Here is a 20,662-nt window from a genome sequence, read left to right as displayed (position 1 = left end):
GCAGAAGACTCCCTGAGTCGGTGGAGGTCTGTCATCCATGAACTCAGTGGCTGACCCTCTGTTCTCTGGAAGACCCATGATTGTGTTCATCACTGTGGCCCCAGGGCCCAGCACAGGCGGCGGGGGGGGGGGGGGGGGGCGGGGGGGGGCGCCCGACTGGATACTCAGCACAAGAACCATTAATAAATGAGGTCAGCAGAGTTAGCTGGGTGGCGTCTGCTTCAGCCATGGCCTGGGGAGGCCTCCAAGCGAGGTGCCCTTGCCCTCCTGCCTCCTCTGGCTGCTGTGGGTCACAGCATCTGACATCTCTGGGATGTTAAGTGGGACACAAGCTTTGCTGTCTCGGCCTCATCTTTTGCCTGGGTCTTCAGCTCTACGGCGCACAGGCAACTTGTCAGGCCCTCTCTCTGTGGACAGGTGGTTCTATCCCAAGAGGACTAGAATCTGAAGGATGCCCCTCTCTCTAGAAGGTCAGCACACATTTGTTTTGCTGAGGGTCATGGTTTTGTTCCAATGTCTTTTTAGCTCAGGTTGTATTTTCTTTTATGGCAAGACAGTATAAGATTTCTTTAAATATAATCCTTGTAATGATCCAGGCATACTTCATTAAGGCAAAAAAATAAAATAATAATCCACTGCTTTTCAACTTTCAAAATAATGTCTCTACATGAAGACTTTTGTGATCTAAGTCAATTCCCTGAATTGTTTCCTGATGCTGTAAATGTGCTCTTCACGGTGGACCAAAAGTAGATAATTATTTAATATTGAAAGACTTTATGACTGATGCAAATTAGAGATTTATATGATACTGTATAACATATGTGCCCCAATCCACCCAATAATGTCACTGTAAACACTTGCTACATACAGGAGGCAAGGATTTCAGAGTCTGTCATTTCACATTTTCTTCATTGGTGCAGTAGATAAATAAAAATATTAATAAATCACAAATGTGCCTTCAAAAATCAATAGCTTAAGGCTTGATCAGGAGGTATTAATTTGTATCTCATTGTGAGCTGTCCCTGCTTCTAGTAACTTGGTAATGTTTGTTAAATGCCAGACACTAGTGTACTTTCTATGCCACCTTATGTTTCAACAATAGATTGAAATTTTAGCATGACGTTTTATATTTCATCCTAAAATTTTTTTATTTGCAAGTGTATGAAGTCACCTTGGTTATGTTCAATAATCCATTTTTGCCATGTATTTTCATATAAATTATAGGATGTTTTTGCCTCTCAGCTCTCACGACACAGTAAGGAGAAACCCCCAGCATGTGGAAATATGACTGATGCCACATTAGTGTGTGGGTTGGAAATAATAAGGATTATAAATGACTCGCTGGGTATAGAAAATAAGGGGAGAAGACTTATTGGGGAGACGTAAAACGGCTTGCTCTCTTTATGCACCACCGAAAGAAGGTACCATGAGAGATATATTGCTATTCACTTCTCTTTATTTCTAAGGGGGTTTTTATTAACCCCTTTTTATCAATCAAAATAAATTGATTTCCAGTGAACGCAATATTTTCTATTTGAAATTATCAAACAGAAGCAAAGGCACTCAAACTCACATACTACATCTTCCAGTAAATAAGAGACAGACCCCTACTGAAGAGATTGCTAAATAGTGTTAAAGGTTTTCATAGCCGTCCCTTAAAACAGAACATTTCATTCAAGGGTAGGCGTGGGCCCTGGGATTCGTTTGGAATTCAGCTATATCCTGCCATGTTAGTGACCAGACATTCCAGAGCACTGCTATTTAATATTTATGTCCCATCATAAAAGGACATATTTCTGTAAGGTAAATGCAGTTATGGCCAATAATAAGCCAGTCCTGGGTAAGGCAGGATATAATAACTGACTCAAGGGGAGAGAAACTGGGTGGCCAGGAATGCACGGTGAAGAGCATCCTGGAGAGGGGTCCAGTCACTTCTGGCTGTGATGCAGTGAAATCGAATGTGCGGGAACTGGAAAATAAAGACTTCCCCCACAAGGGTGGGAGCAGCCCTCCTGGTCCTCACTAGTCTGGGCAGAAGGCCCAAGAGTTTGGGACAATAGGAATAAACATGGCAGTTTAGAACATGGGGCCAGGTGGGGCTTCCCCCACCCCACCTGGAGGGGCTGAGGATGTGATGGCAGCAGCCTGAGACTGGAAACCTCCCCGACGCCCGGGAGCTTGTTGCCTCTTCCATCTCAGCCCTTAGGGCAGCTGTGGCCTGACTTGCGAGGGGCTGGGAGCTGGCAGAGCTGTCGTGTCGCCTCTGTGCAGAATCAGCTGGATGTGGCTTAGTGCCTGCCTCTCCCTCAGATCCGTAGCATAAAGGGCTACTCATTTTAGGGTCCCACATGTCTGTCACTTATCATAGGAAGGAGACTTTTGTTCCTGTATCTCCTATTACTCATTTCTTAGTTCAACATATATAAGTGAAAAAAAGAATGTATGTCATAGTTGGAAAGTCTAAAGGTAACATTGGCATTGAATTCGTTTTTTTTGAGGAAGATTGGCCCTGAGCTAACATCCATGCCAATCTTCCTGTATTTTGTGTGGGATGCTGCCACAGCATGGCTTGATGAGCAGCACTAGGTCCACACCCGGGATCTGAACCTGCAAACCCTGGGCCACCAAAGTGGAATGTGTGAACTTAACCACTACACCACTGGGGTGGCCCGGCATCGAAATTTTTTAATGAGATATTTCTTCTGATTAAAATAAAGTATATTTCATATGAATGAGTGAATAATAGATACTTACTTAAACTTAGGCTAATAATGGAGTCACCACCAAGTTTATGCTTTACTCTGGCTCTAGGACACGACCACAGAGGTTTAAACTTTAGCTTCTTTATCATGAGATCATGAAATACTGACCCGTTTATTTCATATACATACTATGGGGCAATAGAGCCTACACATTGTTTAAAAATCAGTGGTTTGTTTGTTCCCTTTCTTTTTGGTTTCTTCGGTTCTAGAGGAAGGAAGTTAAAGACAGCAATCATTTTACAGAAAAATCGTCCCAGCGGTGGAAATCCGAGGTGGGCGAGCCAGCTAGGCTTCCTTTCAGAATTGGAAGCAAATCCAAATCCATTCACATCGTCGGTCTGTGTTATTTATTTCACCCCTCCCTGAAGTTACCCTTAAGGTTCGCCCAGGGCAGCTGCTGACCCTGGGGCACAAGGCCCCCGCCATTGTTGAGCAGGGGTGCTGCAGCGTCTCGGGTTCCTGCCGTGTCCTGCCCACTGGGCTCCTGCGGAGCCGTGGTGGCGGGCTGACATTCACACTGCCCAGGCAGCACAACTCAGGGAGAGGTGGAAGAATACCGAGTTCAAATGATTTAACAAAAAATACTCGATGTTCCTTTGTCTTGCACCTGGGAGAAAATGTCACTGTCTTCTATTAGAGGACAGAGAGAATGGGAAGGAAGCCGTGGTAGGCGTGGCAAACTTTTGAAACATTTTGACAGGCGTAAGACTATTGCGCTCATAAGACTATTGCGCTCATCGATTTGACTAAAGCGATGCCAATTAGCTTTTGAGGTTGGGATGGAGGCAGCCGAGTGTTAAACAGCCAGCGACTGACTCTGTCCTTTGGCCGTAGCTTGGACTCCAGAACTATTAGCTGTGTATCGCCGAGCTGTCTTTAAAGGTCTGTGTGTGTGTGTGTGTGTGTGTCTGTGTGTGTCCGTGTGTTTCTCAGAAGTGTTCCAGACCTCTGTACTCTGAATTCCTTCCACAGGTAGGAAGGGACACCTCTGCTCCTGGTACCTCTGGACACTCCAGATGTCCACTCTATGAGGTGACATATCTGTGTGAAAGTAGCCCATGAGAGAGTGCCAAGGCCATGGGACAGAGGCCCCAGCATGTGAGCTCAAACGAGGCAGCATGGGTCTGAAAGGGTCCTTCTTGAGATGTGAAATCTTGGAGCCACAGCCTGAAGGAGCTCGCCTGGTGAGAACTTCTTAGCTCTCTTAAGAATTACTTCTGACTTTACAAGCAATCTTGTTTGTGACACCAAGGCAAGCTCATCTGTGCTCTCAGTTTCTCAGATTTGAAACAAGAATTACAAATAGGAGCAGAAAATTATCTCCAAATGGACTTGGAGAATAGATACACAGACACACATGTGCACACATACAACGCTGTTTATATGTAACACGTTTGGCTCACAAAAACATGCAGCTGCATGTAAATATCCACAGTGGTTATGTATGTTTGTGATCAACAAAGTGTCCTGGAATGTGCATCTGGGGTGATCGCACCCGGAACTGGACCTTCAGGTAAACAAAGAGACACGTGGAAGTGTGTGTGCAGGTGACACGTGCCGTTCAGAACTCTCCGCCCCGTCCCACCCCCTGCCAGCATGCTTTCATATGGACATCTTATAGGATCTCAGAACCACAGCTGTTGGACTAAGAAGTGGGGAAAGATGTCAAAAGTTGGCAGATCAGGGAAAAAGCACGTTTTTGGTGGATCAGCAGAGCATTTTCAGATACAGCATCTGTTTGTGTTAATTCTTAATTGTGGCCTCTCTAGGTTGAATAAAGAAATCACTCAACAAAGGACGCTCCTTCTCCAGCCTGAAGAGGCGCTGACGCCACCTACAGCCTGGAGACCGGCTCTGCAACCAGCACCTGCCAGCCAGTCTGGTGCTGGGGGGAAGAGATTAGAATTTATATGGGGCATGGAGAACGGGCAGTCAACTCTCAAGGTGAATACTTTCCCTGATAAATTGTAAACCATTAAAAACATGTTTAAAAATTATTTTGACTAATGAGTTTTTGAAGATTGTAGCAGTTGGATTAAAATTTGTGAACTACATTTCTTATATAAATATATTTTTTCTAGTGAGCACCTTCTAGGATATGGTCACATCTTGTGTGTGTGTGTGTGTGTGTGTGTGTAGCAACCTCAAACATTCAACCCAAATCCAGATTAGGTTAGTGGGTACATGCTTATCCACATAGTCTTATCTTCTTAGGGGAAACCGGATTACTGTGAAACCATCAGATAACACACAATTCTGAAAAGAAATGGAATGTATTTTTATTGGTGGAGCCAAGATGAAGTATGTCTTGAAATCTGTTTTACAAATAAACTTGCACATAAATTGTCCATTCGCTGCTTCGAAATCTTTTTTCACATTTGAAGAGCTGTCAGAGGTCCCTAATAAACATGAGTCTTATTTAGTTTACTGGGTATGTAATTCTTCTTTTCTTTGAAAATAATTATTTTTCAAGCAAGTGCAGCAAAAATACAACCAATAAAAATCTAGCTATGACAGCATAAACAACCTTTATAGCCAGCATATACATAGAGTTCTTCCAATAAAAGCGGCTCCTGATAAGGAAGGGAACAGAACATTGACTGACTCCTGCCGAGATCAAGTGCCAGTCTCCTAAGGGTTGACAGTGGGAACCTCACAGCCAGTTCCCACTCCCCTAACCTGGACTTGTCCTTGGCTATCAGGGTGACCCTTGGGCTAAGAAGAAGAGGGCTGGTCGCTTGGCAGGACCCAGTGTCCAGTTCATCTCAATGTGATTTGGGAGACACCCTTCCCAAGGCCCATTCCTGGGGCCACCGAAGTTGATGGACAATGGGCTGAAATTCCCTGGAGGGCTCTGGAGAGGCAGGATGCAGCCTGTCTCCCTCTTGGTTCCACCATCCCCCGTCCATGCCAGTGATCCCTTGGTGAGGGCCATGCCAGGGTAGGTGGTAGGGCTGGCATGTGGAGATGGGAGTGCACGCAGGAGGATCTGATCCAGGGATTCTGCTCTGGGCTTTGGTCAACCTGGTCCTGACCCGTTGGGGCTCCTGGGGAGACCCGCTTGTTGGGGCCATTCCCAGCCCTGTGCCCAGCCATGGTCACTGCAGCCCCTGACCACCACCCGGGGCCATCAGTGCATGGGCAGAGCCTGAGCCTGCAGTGCGGGGGCTCTGGGGTGTCCCCAGTCCTGTGCTTAGCTGTGGTCACTGCGTCCCTGGCCACGGCCATGGCCACCTGTGTAGGCAGAGCCGGCAGCACTGGGGCTCTGGCCTCCCTAGTTGGGTGCTGACTCCTCCCAGGGAGCTCCATGTTAGCAAGTTCCAGCAGACGTGCGGGTGTTCATTTATGCTTTTTATAGTAGCTAGAGAAGATGTTATCGCAGCTTGAGAACAGAAATTAAAATATGTATCCTTCAGGTGCAAATCTACTGTACTTACAGTTTTACTGTTTCTCTGCAGGGGGCTCCATTAATCTTGTAACAGTGAAATTCCTAAGGAAATTAATTCCCTCCAGTTGGGGTTACTCTCAACTGGTCTTTGGGGGTGGAGTAATTGGAATTTAACAGTCTCTCTTAGAGGAAAGGAAACAGTGGCCATTTCACTTGAATAACAACACTTTTTAATGCCATACTTTGCCCATTAAAAATGCCTTCTCATTCTTTCCCTTCCAGTACCCCTTGTGTCTCTCAGCTCCTCTTGTTAGGGTTTACAGAGACCTGGCCAGGCGGGAATTCACTACCAAGTCCTCGTTTATGCTCACCAAGTATTCTCTCCACTCTGGGTTATTTGTGCACACTAGTACACAGCCCTGTGCCCTGCAGCGGAGTAACACTGGATTGACCACAGGAATAAATGATGCATTATCAAAAGTGCATGGCTAAAATATTCCTTTGCTGGTTTAGGAGCAGTAAATGTTAGCTGTCGCTACCTGGGAAAATAATTACCCCTCAGTGTCTCTCTCTCACACAGACACATTTTAAAATGGGGTCTTTAAAATGGGGTCAATTCACAGATGTAGGGTGGAGCGCCTTCGCTGCCAGGAAGGCCCCCTGCAGTCCTGTCTGGTGCTTCCGTTCTCCCAGGCCAAGACTTCACCCTGAGGCCCCCGGAGCCCCAGCTTCCTGATCCCCATGCTCCTGGCCTGTGAAGTGCATACAGCACCCTCGGGGAAACCTAATTGTCCCACCAGGGCTGTCCTGCTGTCCTGGGAGAGCTGTTCCTGGTTCCTGACCAAGTGAGGCCTGGGAGCCCAGGAGAGGCCCCTGTTCAGAGGGCACTTAAGATGAAGTGTCACTAGGTTCCCTAGGGGGATCACCCCACCCCCAAGAGAGAATAGGACATGGCTAAAGGATGCTTCCATATGGAGTCAACAGAAGGTCAGCGCCTGGGATGAACCCACATTGGGGACACAGGCCAAAATCAGCCCCAATATCTTGCTTTTCTGTTTTTGAGCTTTCCAGCACTAACAGGGAAAGCCAAGTGCAGAGTATTCTGTAACAGCCAAACCAGTTTAATTTTCTAATGACGAGGTTTTCCCTCTGGGCCTGAAAATGCTTAGAGAGGCCTGGGCTCCCTAGAGTGTTAACGGCATGCGATGCCAGATGGGGTGTGTAGTGGGGCAGGAGAAGAACTTGAGGCAGGAAAGGGAAGGCCCTGGGGAGAGTCCTAGCACTGCCCCTTTCCTGCTGTGGGTCTGGGCAGTTTCCGTGGCTATACAGTGGCAGTTGGCAGTGATGGTTTTTACATTGCCAGCTCAAGGAGCACTGAATGATAAATACAGACATGTGGCTCTGGCTCACGGCTGAGTGGAGTAGTCTTTGTTCTCCAAGTCAGAGCTTTTTTCTTTTTTTTTTTTTTGGTGAGGAAGACTGTCACTGAGCTAACATCTATGCCAATCTTCCTCTATTTTGTATGTGGGACGCTGCCACAGCATGGCTTGATGAGCAGTGTGTACGTCTATGGCTGGGATCGAAACCCATGAATGCTGGGCTGCTGAAGTGGAGCACATGACCTTAACCCCTATGCCACTGGGCTGGCCCCAAGTCAGAACATTTTAAAGCTCAGAGGTCACCTGCTGACCCTTAGGCCTGTTGATACCAATAGTGACAACGGCAAAAGGGCAGAAGGCAAAATGTTATCTGGGAGTTTCCGTAACATTTTTTTCTTTTTTAAGTAGGGAACATGCTTGGCAGCTGGTATATGGTACTTTCAGCAAATTCCATTTAAAGGAAAAAGTAAGATTTTTGAAACTGCCCCACTAGAGGAGTGATTACGGCTTTTTTGGGAAAAGATTCACTATAGCACATTTCCCTAGTGCATCACAATTTCATTATTTTTTAAATTACAAAGCCAGTCCACGATCTTTGGAAAAATGCAAAATGACACTAAGTAGATAAGGTAAAAAGTGAAGGTCCTCCCTTTATTTTTTGAGGAAGATTAGCCCTGAGCTAACATCTGCTGCCAATCCTCCTCTTTTTGCTGAGGAAGACTGGCCCTGAGCTAACATCCATGCCCATCTTCCTTGCTTTATATGTGGGACGCCTGCCACAGCATAGCTTGCCAAGCAGTGCCATGTCGGCACCCGGGATCCGAACCAGTGAACCCCGGGCCACTGAAGCGGAACGTGCGAACTTAACCACTGTGCCACTGGGCCGGCCCCTGGTCCTCCCATTAAAACTCCCCTATTTTCACTCTCTAGGGGTTGGCTCTCCTAACACTTTGGGGGACATCCTTCTGAAGATCTTTTTCTAAGCTACATTCAGCTACATATAGTTGTACATTTTATTTCCATATAATTCTGTTTAACAATGGTCATCAGAGTACACGTCCTGTTTTGCAACATGCTGTTCCCCCACAACGCATTTTCTTTCATAGTAATCTCTAGGCCTGATTTACGTTTTTTTTTTAAACTATTTTTTTTTCTTCTCCCTGAAGCCCCCCAGTACATAGTTGTACATGCTAGTTGTAGGTTCTTCTGGTTGTGTTATGTGGGATGCTGCCTCAGCATGGCTTGACAAGTGGGGCCAGGTCCACACCCAGGATCCGAACCCGCGAAATCCCAGGCGGCCGAAGTGGAGCACGCGAACTTAACCACTTGGCCACTGGGCCGGCCCCCAAAACTGACCTCTTTATTTCAAAATAGTTATTGAGTCACATGCATTTATAAGAAATAATACAGAGCTCTTGTGTACACTTTCCCCCAAAGATAGCATCTTGCAAAACTGTACTAGAATCACAACCAGGATGCTGATCGTCACACAGTCCACCCATCTTTTTCAGATTTCCCATCTTTCCTTAGCCTCCTCTGCGTGTGTGTATTTTGTTTTATGTAATTTTATCACATATCTGGGTTTGTGTATCTACCACCACAGTCAGGACACAAAACAGTTCCTCATCGCTCTCCTATGGCATTTTAAAGAGTGTAATTTACCATTTTCAGTGACATCTACTTCTCAGGGGGAGACACACAAGTAATTGGGCTCCTCAAAGCCACTTTCAACCAGCAGAGCAGTGCTGCCAAGAGAAGACACAGGTGAGCCACAGGTGAAAGTCACCGAAGTAATTTAAAAGTTTCTAGTAACCACATTAAAAAGGTAAAAAGTGGAAATTTTAATTTTAATAACATAGTTCACAAAACCCAATATATCCAAAATATTACCATTTCAACATGCAATCAATAGAAAATTATTAATAAATATATTTCATTTTTTTGTACCAAGTCTTTGAAACTCGATGAGCTCGCTCTCCATCAGCTGCACTAGTGAGCATGTACTGAGCACCTACTGTGTGCCAGGCTCTAATACAGGCACAGAGATAGAGGCTCAGTTCCTGCCCTTGATGAGAACTGGGGCTGGAGGAGGAGACAAGCTCAGTTCCAATGCGGAGGGATGTGCACATGACAGCAGTAGCACAGGGTGCCCTGAGCACAAGAGAAGGCTCCCCGGGGCCTGCCCTCAAAGCCGGTCCAGGGCCTGAGAGCTGTCTAGGAGGAGCCCCAGGTGTCAGGGTGGGAGGACGGCCTTCAGCGAGATGGGAGCTACAGGAGGAGGGGCGCTTTGGAGGGAAGGCCCAACGTGGACTGGGGACATCCAATAGGAGATGCCCCTCCCTAAAGAAGATGTACACGGGGCTCTGGGGGCAAGGGAGGGCTCTCAGCTTGCACTTGAGGGTTCCCTGGCAGTTGAAGAAACTAAGGGCGTGGACAAAATTACCCAGGCGGGAGCGTGTGAGGGAGGCATGACAAGGCAGAGCAGAAAGGCGGGGAGAGGACACTACCTGGAGAGTAAAAATTAGGGGGATGCCAAGCGGAGCCAGGGAAGGCCCCGAGGTTAGAGGGGCCCGTGTGAGACGGGTGGGGGTCCTGGAAGCAGGAGCGGGATCCTGGAAAGGATCATCGGGGTGGGGGGGGGGGTCCTGGAGCTGGGCCTGTGGTCCCGGGGTGCGGCACACCTGCCCAGGCTCTGCTTCTCTGAGGTCACAATGGGTGATGGGTCTGCGCATGGGCTGCGCCCGGGGGTGGCACCACCGCGGGCGCCTGTGGCCGGACAGGCGGTAGCGCGGGTTCGTGGTCCGTCAGGACCGGGTTTGAAGCGCCCTGTCAGTGTTGAGATTCGCAGACGGCGCAACCTTCCTTTCCCTGACCTCCCCTTCTATCCTCCGCTTTACGTAATTTCATTTCAGATTAAAATTTCCGCTTGTTAAATGGGCAGACCTGACTTCACTTACCCTCAACATCACACACGCGCACGCCCCTGTCCCAGCTGCTGGAGCAGCCGCGACGAAGGTCCGGAGGCTCGAGAGGAGGAGCCCCGAAGGCCGGAAGCTCTAAGCTTCCGCAGCCTGGAAGCCCACCTGGCGCGGTCGGACGCCCCCGGGGTCCGGGTAGTTCTGGTCTAGCTCGCTGAGGCAGGGGGCGGGGCGGGGCGGGGCGGGGCTTCCGCGCGCAGCCGTCCTGAGGCACCGCCCCGCCGCCGCCCGCGCTCGATTGCTCCTGTCTGGCGGCGGCAGCATGGCGGCGGGGGCGGCTGAGGCGGCGGCGGTTGTGGTGGAGGTCGGCTCGGCCCGGCAGTTTGAGGAGCTGCTGCGCCTCAGAGCCAAGTAAGCGGGCCGGCGGGCGGCGGGGCGAGGGGACGCGGCGGCGGCGGCGGCCTCGCAGGCGGCGGCGGTGGGCGGCCCGGCTCCCTCGCGCCCGGCTCGGCTGGGCCTGGGCGCCGCGGCCGGCGCGGCCCGGACCCCCGGCTCCCGGCCCGGAAGAGGAGGGGGTCCGAGCGCCGCCGGCCAGGCACTCGGAGACCCGGGCCCCGACCCTGCCTGTCGCCTGGCGGCCGGGGCCTGGCGGTGACTCAGCCCGGCCAGGGCGCGGGCCCCGACGCCGGTGCGCAGCGGGCGGTCAGGAGGCCCGGCGGGGCGGGTTCGGCCCCTGTCGAGGGGACTCGGGCGGCGCTCGCGGCCTGAAGCGCGGCCGCGGACGAGGATTTCCTGTCCCAGGAGCCGGTCTACGGGGCTGCGCTCGTGGCACCCGGGCTTCTGGCCCGCGGAGGACTTCAGGAGACCCCCGCGGTGCCCAGAGCCCGTGTTTGGGGACCGACAGAAATCCTGAGCCGTATGGACACGTGCAGGTCGGAGCGCACGGGGGCCTTCCTGGTCGCAAGGCCACCTCTCCTTGGAGCGCCCTCCGGGTCCGGTTCTCGGCGGTCTTCCTGGTGGGGAGGATGCGAGCGCCAGCGGCGGGTAGCCTGGGAGTCAGCCACCTACTAGTCACGGGACCCTTGGGCAGGTTTCATGGCCAGGCCTCAGTGTCCTCCGTGGGAGCTGGGTTAGACTCGCGCCCGCCTCGGGGCTGGGCGGGTTAGATGGGAGGATGCGCGTGGCCGATGCTGCATTGCCCTTGCATTCACAGCGCTCGGAGGGCGTCAGCCTTCGGCATTTTCGGCGTGGAGCAGAGGGCTGGCGTGGAGTTCACAGGCAGTAAATACTTATTGACCTGAATGCTGTGGGATTGTGGATTAGAGGCAGGTCGTATTCTGATTGGGAGAATGAATGAGACGGAGAGGGCGGGTGAGATGGGGGAGTTGCTTTTGTTGAGAACCGGGTTAAAAGTGTTAGTCTAAACAGTGCTTTTGGCATTTCAGGTTTGCCTGGAAAATTGTTAAAAAAAAAAAGGGGGGGGGGCCTGGAAATGACGTTTACTCTTTGATGAAAGGCGGGTTCTGATTCATCAACAGTCCACTGGGTACTCCAGTGGCGGCCTCTTGAAATGAGCAGGGCTGGTGTGCACCTGCCCTTAATAAATGTTTGAACTTAGTATGACCGGGAAGACTATTTTGCTTTTTTTTGTGTTTCACATTTTTTGTTTTTCTGTTTCATTTTGTAAACATAAAAGTTCTGAAAGTAATGCAATTGGTAAAAGTTTAAATGTAAATACCATTTGGATGTTTTCTTGCCTCTGGTCTGTACTTGAAAGGACCCAGAAAACAGTATACCCTTTCCATAATGATTAGTTTAAATGGGCACCTGGGAAATGATATGTGGCATCTGGGGAAGGAATAAATCTGCTGATTTTTGTGAAAATGGAAAAGTTTAAGAATATTAAATCGTACTTGTTAATGTAATCATTTAAAGTGTACTTTCCAAATCATCACTTCTCCTCACTTAAAAAATTTTATATGAATGGAAATTTTTTTTTGCTTCAGTCAACTAATCAGATGGTTTGTTATTGAAACCTCAATTGGTCTATACAATGAGGATATTAATACCCATTTGCAGAGTAATTAAGGTTTTGCCCATTTGTAAAATATTTGTAACACAGTCTAGTGTATGATAGTGTTTAATAAATGGTAGCTTCTGTTACCTGCAGATGAATAACTGTGGGAGCAGAACACCTTCAATAATAACCATTTATTGAACACTGAGTATTTTGCTGATGAACTTAGGTTCATTACATTGTTTAAAATCATATTAGTCAGGATTTGAACCTGGTCTGTCTCTAAAGGTTTTCTGTAAACAATGCACCCTGCATATTGGGCCATCCATGAAGGTGGAGAGAATACTGTTACATCTAATCAGGAGGGGATGAGCACATTTATATTTGTTTCAGGCCTATGTCTTGATGTTAGGTATCCTAACATAATTGGAAAGTGGAAGTTAAGCATATGAATATGAGAATATTGTGGATAGTTTAAAATAACATTAATATTGTTCTTTAATGTTTTCAAAGTGCTTTTATATTTTTGTTTGATCTTCCTAACATCCCAGGATGTTACTTATTGTTATTTTACAAATGTGGAATTTAAGTGAAATTAAATTACTCTTCAAAGCCGCTTTAGTAGGAATGGAATTTAAGTTGTGTGGGTGTCCTTTTCAACTTTTTACGTACGTTGGCTCTTACTGTTAAAAAGTTTGGTAACCTATTTTAATTTAAAAAAATATATATTGTGAGCATTTTCCCATGTCATTAAAAATTACTTGAAATATGATTTTTAATGGCTTTATAATATTTTATTACATGACCATTAAAAAAACTATATTGTTGGGGCTGGCCCCTGTGGTCGAGTGGTTAAGTTCGCGCACTCTGCTGTGGGGGCCCAGGGTTTCGCTGCTTCGGATCTTGGGCGTGGACATGGCACTGCTCATCAGGCCACGTTGAGGTGGCGTCCCACATGCAACAACTAGAAGGACCTGCAACTAACATATACAACTATGTACTGGGGGATTTGGGGAGATAAAGCAAAAAAAAAAGGAAGATTGGCAACAGTTGTTAGTTCAGGTGCCAATCTTTAAAAAAAAATTATATTGTTGTACAATAGATTTTTGCAGTTATTTTCTGTGTAAAATAATGGGAAAGTATTCATATTCATAAATCTTTGTCTCTTTAATTACTTCCTGAGGATCGATACTTAAAGTGTGTAAGAAATTTCTGAAAGATTCCAATTTAATTTTAACCAGCAGGATATGAAAGTGCTTGTCTAACTCCATCCTTTTTATCATTGAATATTTAAAAAATGTTTCTTCAATCTGGTAAAAAGTGGTGTCCCAACTTTTTCTTTTTTTTTTTTGAGGAAGTTTAGCCCTGAGCTAACTACTGCCAATCCTCCTCTTTTTGCTGAGGAAGACTGGCCATGAGCTAACATCCATGCCCATCTTTCTCTACTTTATATGTGGGACACCTACCACAGCATGGCTTTTGCCAAGCGGTGCCACGTCCGCACCTGGGATCCGAATTGGCAACCCTGGGCCGCCGAGAAGTGGAACGTGCCTACGTAACCACTGCGCCACTGGGCCGGCCCCAAGAATCCCAACTTTTAAAAACATTGAAATTGATATATTAACTTACATAGTGTAATAAAATGCACAGCTCTTAATTGTTAGGTTTGATGAATTTTGACAGTTGTATATACACAAGTAACTTTCATTAAAAAGAAGACCGTAGACCCCAGAACATTCTTAACCCCTTTCCAGTAATCCCTCCCACTGATCTGCTTTTGTTACTATAGGTTCGTTTTGCCTGTTCTTGGACATTATGTAAGAGGAGTCACGCAGCTCCTGTTCTTTTATGTGTGGCTTGTTTTGCTCAGTATGTTTTTGAGGGTCATCCATGTGTCTATAGTTGGTTCCTTTTTATTGCTGAGTATTATTCCATTGTATGAATATACAACAATTTCTCCAGTTTGTGGGCATTTTGGTTATTTCCAGGTCTGGCTGCTGTCAACAGTCTTGCACACATTCTTCACTTCTCACCGTCCCTTAGGCCTTGCAGCTTCCCCTGCATCCTCTGCAGAGGCTCTGTGAGGTGAGGCTGGAGTAGGCAGAGGCTCACATGCAAGAGTTTTGAGGGGCAGATAGATCTCTTCTGGCCTGCATTCCACCGGCTGGAACTCAGTTCCAGGGCCCTAGACAGCTGTGAGGAAGACTGAGGAGTGTAGTCTAGCTGTATGTTCAGGAGGAGAAGGAAACAGTGCTTGGTGAAACACTCCTAAACAGATCGTTCTCTACCATAGACCTTGAGGCTGACCTCTCACACGTTGAAGCTTCTGAGTTCTGCTGGATACAAATTATAACCCATTGATTGGGGGTGCTACAGTGTGTCCTTCCTGCCTTAGATGAGTCTTCCTTAGGGCCTCCTGCTTTCATCTTGTGTGCCCCTTGGCGGCTCTCCCTTCTTCTTCATTCCTATCTGTGACCCCTCTCCTCCATTTTCGTTTGTTTTAGAAATGACCTTGCTGCCTACCTGGGAAAACAGGACTTCCAGAAGCATCTCCCCCAGCTTTCCTTCTGCTTGCCCCTACCCCAACACCTACATATTTATTTCTAGCCTTACCCATTCTTGATTCCTTCACTCCTAATCCAGAGGACACTGTCCCTCTTCCCTAGGTGAATTCTCCTCTGCTTCAGATTTCCCCTCTCCTGCTGCCTCTGAGAGCTTACGTCCTCAGTTCTCCCTGTTGTCTTCAGCCTCTCCCTCTCCACTGCTCTCTCACAAAATAAACTGAAGATTTTCTTGAATCAAAAAAAGAGCCCATCCCTTGATTCTCTCTTTGCCTCTGCCTAGTTTTCTCTCTGTTTATAGCCAAATCTGTTTTTATTTTGCTGAGGAAGATTTGCCCTGAGCTAACATCTGTGCCAGTGTTCTTCTATTTTTTAGCATGTTTTCTGCCAGCACAGAATGGCCTCTAACAGAGCCGTGTAGGTCCGTGCCTGCGAACCGAACCCAGGCTGCTGAAGCAGAGCACACTGTTTACAGCTGAATCTCTTAAAGAGTAGATTTCTAGCCATCTCTACTTGCTCATCTTCAGTTCTGTCCTCCACTTGCTGAAGTCTGACTTGTGCTTCTACCATCCACTGGAATTACTCTCACCATTGCTAGTTGCCCTTTCCTGCTGCATTGGATGGTTGTTACTCCTTCCTTCTTGACTTCTGTGAGACCCTTTAACCTTCCTGTACCTCTTAGTCCCTTCTCTGGTCTGCCACTTGGGCTCCTTTTCTTTCATCTGTCCTAACTTACTGCTGGTGAGCCCAGAGGCTCTGACCTCAGCCTCTTCTTTATCTTCCTGTATGGGTGAGCATGGTGCTGGCACTATTTCTTAATTCCCAATTCTGCAGATCAAGCTCCGACTTCTTTCTTGAGCTCCAGGCCATCACTAACAGCCGAGTAGCCTTCCTTTCCTCTCAGGTTGGCAGCTTCTTACTACAATTCATGGCTTGTGCCACCACCAGCCATCAGTCATTAAGCCAGAAACTTGGTATCAGCTCTAGACTGTGCCTCCAATGTCACCATATCCTGCCCCTCCTACCCTGAATTCCACTCTCCCGATGCCTGGTGGTCGACGTCTTCTCTCACCTGCGTTATTTTACTGGTTTTACAGTTTGTCACTTCTTTCCTTGCCCACAGGTTAGTTGTCCTTGGTTCCTTTCTCTGTGTAACATTTTAAACTGTATTTTCTTCCAGATTTTTCAGGTTTTTTGGTTGGGAGGATTATATTTGAATTTAAAATTTTATAAAACTGAGGTTTTTCAATTGGATATGGGGATAGAGTTAAAGATATCTTTGCCAAGATAATTTTATATGAAAGTAGTTGATAGATATACACTGAGATTCCTAAGAATTTCATCAACAATTTGTTAACCCACTCTTCTGTCTAGTTATACTATCAATTTTTAGAAGATCTTTTGTAGCACGATATAAAAAAGTATGTCTTTGTAAAAAGCAGATCTATTTTTCCTTTGTTTTCTGCTTGCATGCCTTCCTTTTCAGCATTTTATTCCTGTTCCTGTGGTCACAATTATGCTTCTTCATCATAGAACCATGTTTAAAAAGTAAGTACTAACATTGATAGTAATAATGCAGCTACAGTCATTTTTCACAAACATTGTGCCTCGACTACAGGAATTTAGTTTCCACCTTTCCTAAGGGTCTGAAAATATGGTTGATTTACATGACTGTTGAGATGGGTGAATACTCAGAACTATTCATATGAACTATTGACTTGAGAAATGTCATTAACTTGAAAATTCATCCAAAAGATTCTCAAGGCCTTGCAAGTCCTTATAGCTCAGACTATGTTTAATATGACAAAAGTCTAGCAGTACAAAAACAATTCAGGCAGTTCTTGTTAAGGTTGGGTTTTTAATTTTTTTGGTAATGGAGTTTATACCAGTATTGCTTTTTTCTAAAGATACTGTATTTTTAAAAACTGCGTTTTTTTGATTTGCAGGTCCCTTGTGGTGGTCCATTTTTGGGCACCATGGGCTCCACAGTGTGCTCAGATGAACGACGTGATGGCAGAGTTAGCCAAAGAACACCCTCAAGTTTCATTTGTGAAGGTATTACATTTTCATTGTCATGTCTTTTATGAGTTTGATTCTGCTTTATTGGTTAGAGTACATTGTATTAACTAACATAAGGGAGGAGTGGTGTGGAATTCCACATGTGTATAATTGGTGTTGGGATCTGTTATTCTTGCAGTAGATTATTCTTAAAAATCTTAAAATACTTTTGCATTTCTCCAGTAGTGAGTAGTGTAAAAATCACCCCACTTTCCCGAACACATGCTTGGGTGGGAGGACAGGATGAGTCCACAGCAGGATGGACAATGTGGGAATGTTTGTGAACAAAAGCAGACTAGATCATTCCCTCTGGGTAATTGTGGTTTTAATATAGTAAAAATTTTAAAAAGACTTATTTCATTGAAAAGCTAGGTGTGATGTGGAAAGTGATTCAAGAAGGACTATGTAAAAGCTGCTAGAACCCGGGGGAATGGGAAGAAGTTGCTCTCTGGGGTTGGATAAATGCAAACCTGGAGGAAAAACTGAAAGTTTTTCTAACCTGTTCAGGAAGCAGAGGAAAAAGGAAGCTAGACAGTTTCTCTCTTGTCTTCTTTGTTTTCACTCCATTTTGCATGTTGTCTTCTTTGTTTTTACTCTGGTTTTGTGTGCTCTACATTCCTAGTATCTTTCTTGGGTGGGTAAGTACTAGGAAAGTGATAATTGTGACTGTGGATGAGTTCAATTGTTTTAGCATATTTAGTGTTATCATTCAGAACTTGGTAGTGGTTTAGGCAACAAGGCCAAAATATGAGTTGAGAATCTTAGGAATGAATTATTGGGAAGGAAGTCACACTCAGTATTCAGAAGCCTGAATCCTTTGGATTTAAAAAAAACCAAATGAACAAAAAAACAAAGCTTTATTTTGTAAAACCAGAATTTGTGAATTCAGAGGACATATTGGCAAGTGTACTCATATATGTGGTTAAAAATGACATCAGCTGTATTTGTCTGTAAGCCACTTTTTATGTAAACTGAAAACACAGAATTCTGACAGGCTAATTCATTTGTATAGTAGGTGATATAATTTTAGACGGTTTCTATTTAGATAAGTGTACTTTGAATAGGTATTGCACTTAGGTGATTCAGAAATCAAAACAGTGTAAAAAGATGTACCTTGAGAAGGCTCACCCCACTCCTTGCCCTGTCAGCCCTATTGTCCCCCCCATAAGTAATTGCTTGTATTAATTTTGTATGAATCCTTCTAGTGTTTCTTTATGCAGATAGAACCAGTATGAATATAATAGATAGCTTTTTAAAATTTAAGAACTTATTTAAAATTCCAATGAAATGTGTAATGTAACCTTAGAACGTAACCCTAAAGTGTCCATTATAAATAATAGAAGGGGACATTAAAACTGCATGTTTGGTCAGTGATAAAAGATAATGATTACAAGTGAAATAAATGATTAAACATTTCAATCATAAGATTAATCAAGGTGATGGTAATTGTAAGTCTGCTTTTATGTGTATAATGTTACTGGTTTAGGTAACACATTGTTCTTAGCTGCCATCTGAATGATTTATTTAAAGTGACTATAGAATTACTTCTCACATTGGTACCAAACTTGGCAGTGAGATTTTAAGTTGTTCAAGTGCTTAAGTGTCTCGTCAAGCCAAGGGATCAGAAGCACTTATCTCTTGGGGATACCTGAACCCGACTGCACCTGCCATTCATGGGGCGGGTAGCAATGCTAGATGGGTAGTTCATCCAGGCTTCGTTACTTTCTGGTGGCGTAGTTTTTCTTTCATTAGACATCATCAAGGGCAAAGACAATTTGCCTGGAGTTTGTAAGGTAGGTAATTTAAAAGGTCACAATTGCTGAACAATACTGAGCAAATGAGAAGTAAAATACTTGAGAGACGCATTGGCATTTCCCAGTACAAGAAGCGTGTGGTTCATTTAAGAATAGCTTTCTTTTCTTAGAGAGCTTTTTGAAACTTCTGGGGTATAGAACTGATGTTCTACTACCTCTGTGTCTTTTAATTTTTTTTCTTAGTCTCTTTTTTTAAGTGGTTAATAGTTTGGCATTTTTAGCTTGTGAAGTATAGAGGTTAGTCCATTCTGTGACTTAGATTTATAGAACCATTATGTAGGTGATGTTAAACATGATGTTTTAGTAGTTTGATTGTAAAGTCTTGTGACTATAAACAGTTTCTTATTTCGTTGATGATGGCAAAATATACTGAGAAAAGTTAGCATACATTTTTGGTCTGAGTAGTTTGTGTTAATTGGAATAGATTGCTGAAAGGCAAGGCTTTCGTAGTTATTGCATCTGAATCCCCTCATTTCCTGCACTGATGAAGTGAGAAAGTGCACCCATGCTCTTTCCTGTGTCACGTTTGTAACATGTGATGTTCTGCTCATGTGCATCGTCTCCCATATCTAGTCAGATCCTGAGGCTCTGATATTCTCACACCTCCAAGGGCTTAGAGGAGATACATGACTTATTTCTATTCCTGAAATCTCATAGAAACCTTCCATTTAGTCAGAATAAGATTAAATAGCTAATTAAAATGTCAGGTACTTTTCCTTTTCAAATTGTATAAAGTCAGTTTGGTAGCACTTTAACTAAAATGGGAGTACACGTTTATGATTTAATCAATTGGTAGATAGAATCTTTCAAGATACAGTGTCTGGTAGAGGGGCAGGAAAGAGGAGGAATAGCGTAAGGCTTCTTGGGTGACGAAAAAGTTGGGTACCAGTAGTCGTGTTCAAAGTCCAAATCAAATCCATTTTTTTATAGGGTGGCAATTGACTATTTTTTAGTTTTGTTTTATTTTTTAAATAAAAACTATATATTAAAGTGTATAACATGGTGATTCACAACAAATCCATTTTGTATGAAGTCTTTCCTATATACCCCTGTGGCTTTTTTTTGGTCTCTGAACTTAGTCTGTGCCATTGGTTGGACTATTAGGGGAATATCTTGTAGTTTTGTCTCTTCTGTCATTTAATTCCTGTTTTGATTGGCTTCTTGACTAGGTGGTGGGATACTTGAGGTAGGGACCTTTACCTTACCATGTTCTCTTTTTTTTTTTATTGCTTTCCTTCATGCAGTTAGCTCCCATCTCTCATGCCAGGCTGCCCACCCCAATTCCAGCATAGTACCCTGATCCTATTAGGCTGTGGTACTCATTTAACCATATAATGCACTTGAGTGCAAAATTTTCAAAGTCAGACTTATCAGCTGCCTGGTGGATGAGATTTTATACAGTTGTATTTCATTTAGTATTAATCTTGTTTGTATAGTAGCTGCTGTATTTGCATTTTACATCCATTGTAACTTCAGCTATAAGGTCAAGGGTGCAGAAAGAGTTATATACTTAAATTTGTATTTTTTGATTCCTTAAAGAAATAGGAATTGTTATAGTTTGACTTATTCTTAAATGTGCAACCGTCTTAAAAATACAGGTTCACACTGTTTAATTTCTAAAGGTCTATATAATCAGTATAGATAATTTCTGTAGTTTACACTGTTTACTACTAAATATCTGTACAATTAGTACGTGTAAGCAGACATTGTAGGGCAATTTTCAGAAGGTACCAACTAGCTGTATAATAACTAGGTACCAACTAAC

The 20,662-nt window shown here is 45.0% G+C and overlaps 1 protein-coding gene and 2 long non-coding RNA genes across 4 annotated transcripts in view; 2 read left to right on the top strand and 1 right to left on the bottom strand.

The window, feature by feature from the left end:
• The first annotated feature begins 3,463 nt into the window (after positions 1 to 3,463).
• LOC102149384 (uncharacterized) lies at positions 3,464 to 4,827 on the top strand. Its single transcript, XR_288814.4, has 3 exons — positions 3,464 to 3,644; positions 3,735 to 3,946; positions 4,532 to 4,827. It is a non-coding gene; the product is annotated as an uncharacterized lncRNA (long non-coding RNA).
• A 4,321-nt stretch (positions 4,828 to 9,148) lies between these two features.
• Positions 9,149 to 10,157, bottom strand: LOC138920570 (uncharacterized). Its single transcript, XR_011431989.1, has 2 exons — positions 10,037 to 10,157; positions 9,149 to 9,274 (listed from the first exon to the last, which is right to left on the bottom strand). It is a non-coding gene; the product is annotated as an uncharacterized lncRNA (long non-coding RNA).
• Positions 10,158 to 10,441: 284 nt separating this feature from the next.
• GLRX3 (glutaredoxin 3) overlaps positions 10,442 to 20,662 on the top strand; it is a 32,620-nt gene continuing 22,399 nt past the window's right edge. The window contains exons 1-2 of one of the 2 annotated variants that reach the window (XM_023636889.2): positions 10,442 to 10,858; positions 16,972 to 17,080. In XM_023636889.2, coding sequence (XP_023492657.1) covers positions 10,770 to 10,858; positions 16,972 to 17,080 — 198 coding nt within the window. In that variant the 5' untranslated portion in view covers positions 10,442 to 10,769. The remainder of the gene's footprint in view (positions 10,859 to 16,971; positions 17,081 to 20,662) is intronic. The other variant, XM_070249428.1, reaches the window with a different exon arrangement.

The sequence above is a fragment of the Equus caballus genome, chromosome 1 (assembly GCF_041296265.1).
Source record: "Equus caballus isolate H_3958 breed thoroughbred chromosome 1, TB-T2T, whole genome shotgun sequence".
Taxonomy (NCBI): Eukaryota; Metazoa; Chordata; class Mammalia; order Perissodactyla; family Equidae; genus Equus; species Equus caballus.
The sequence above is the reverse complement of the archived record's forward strand: the minus strand, read 5'-3'. Positions and strand labels throughout refer to the sequence as shown.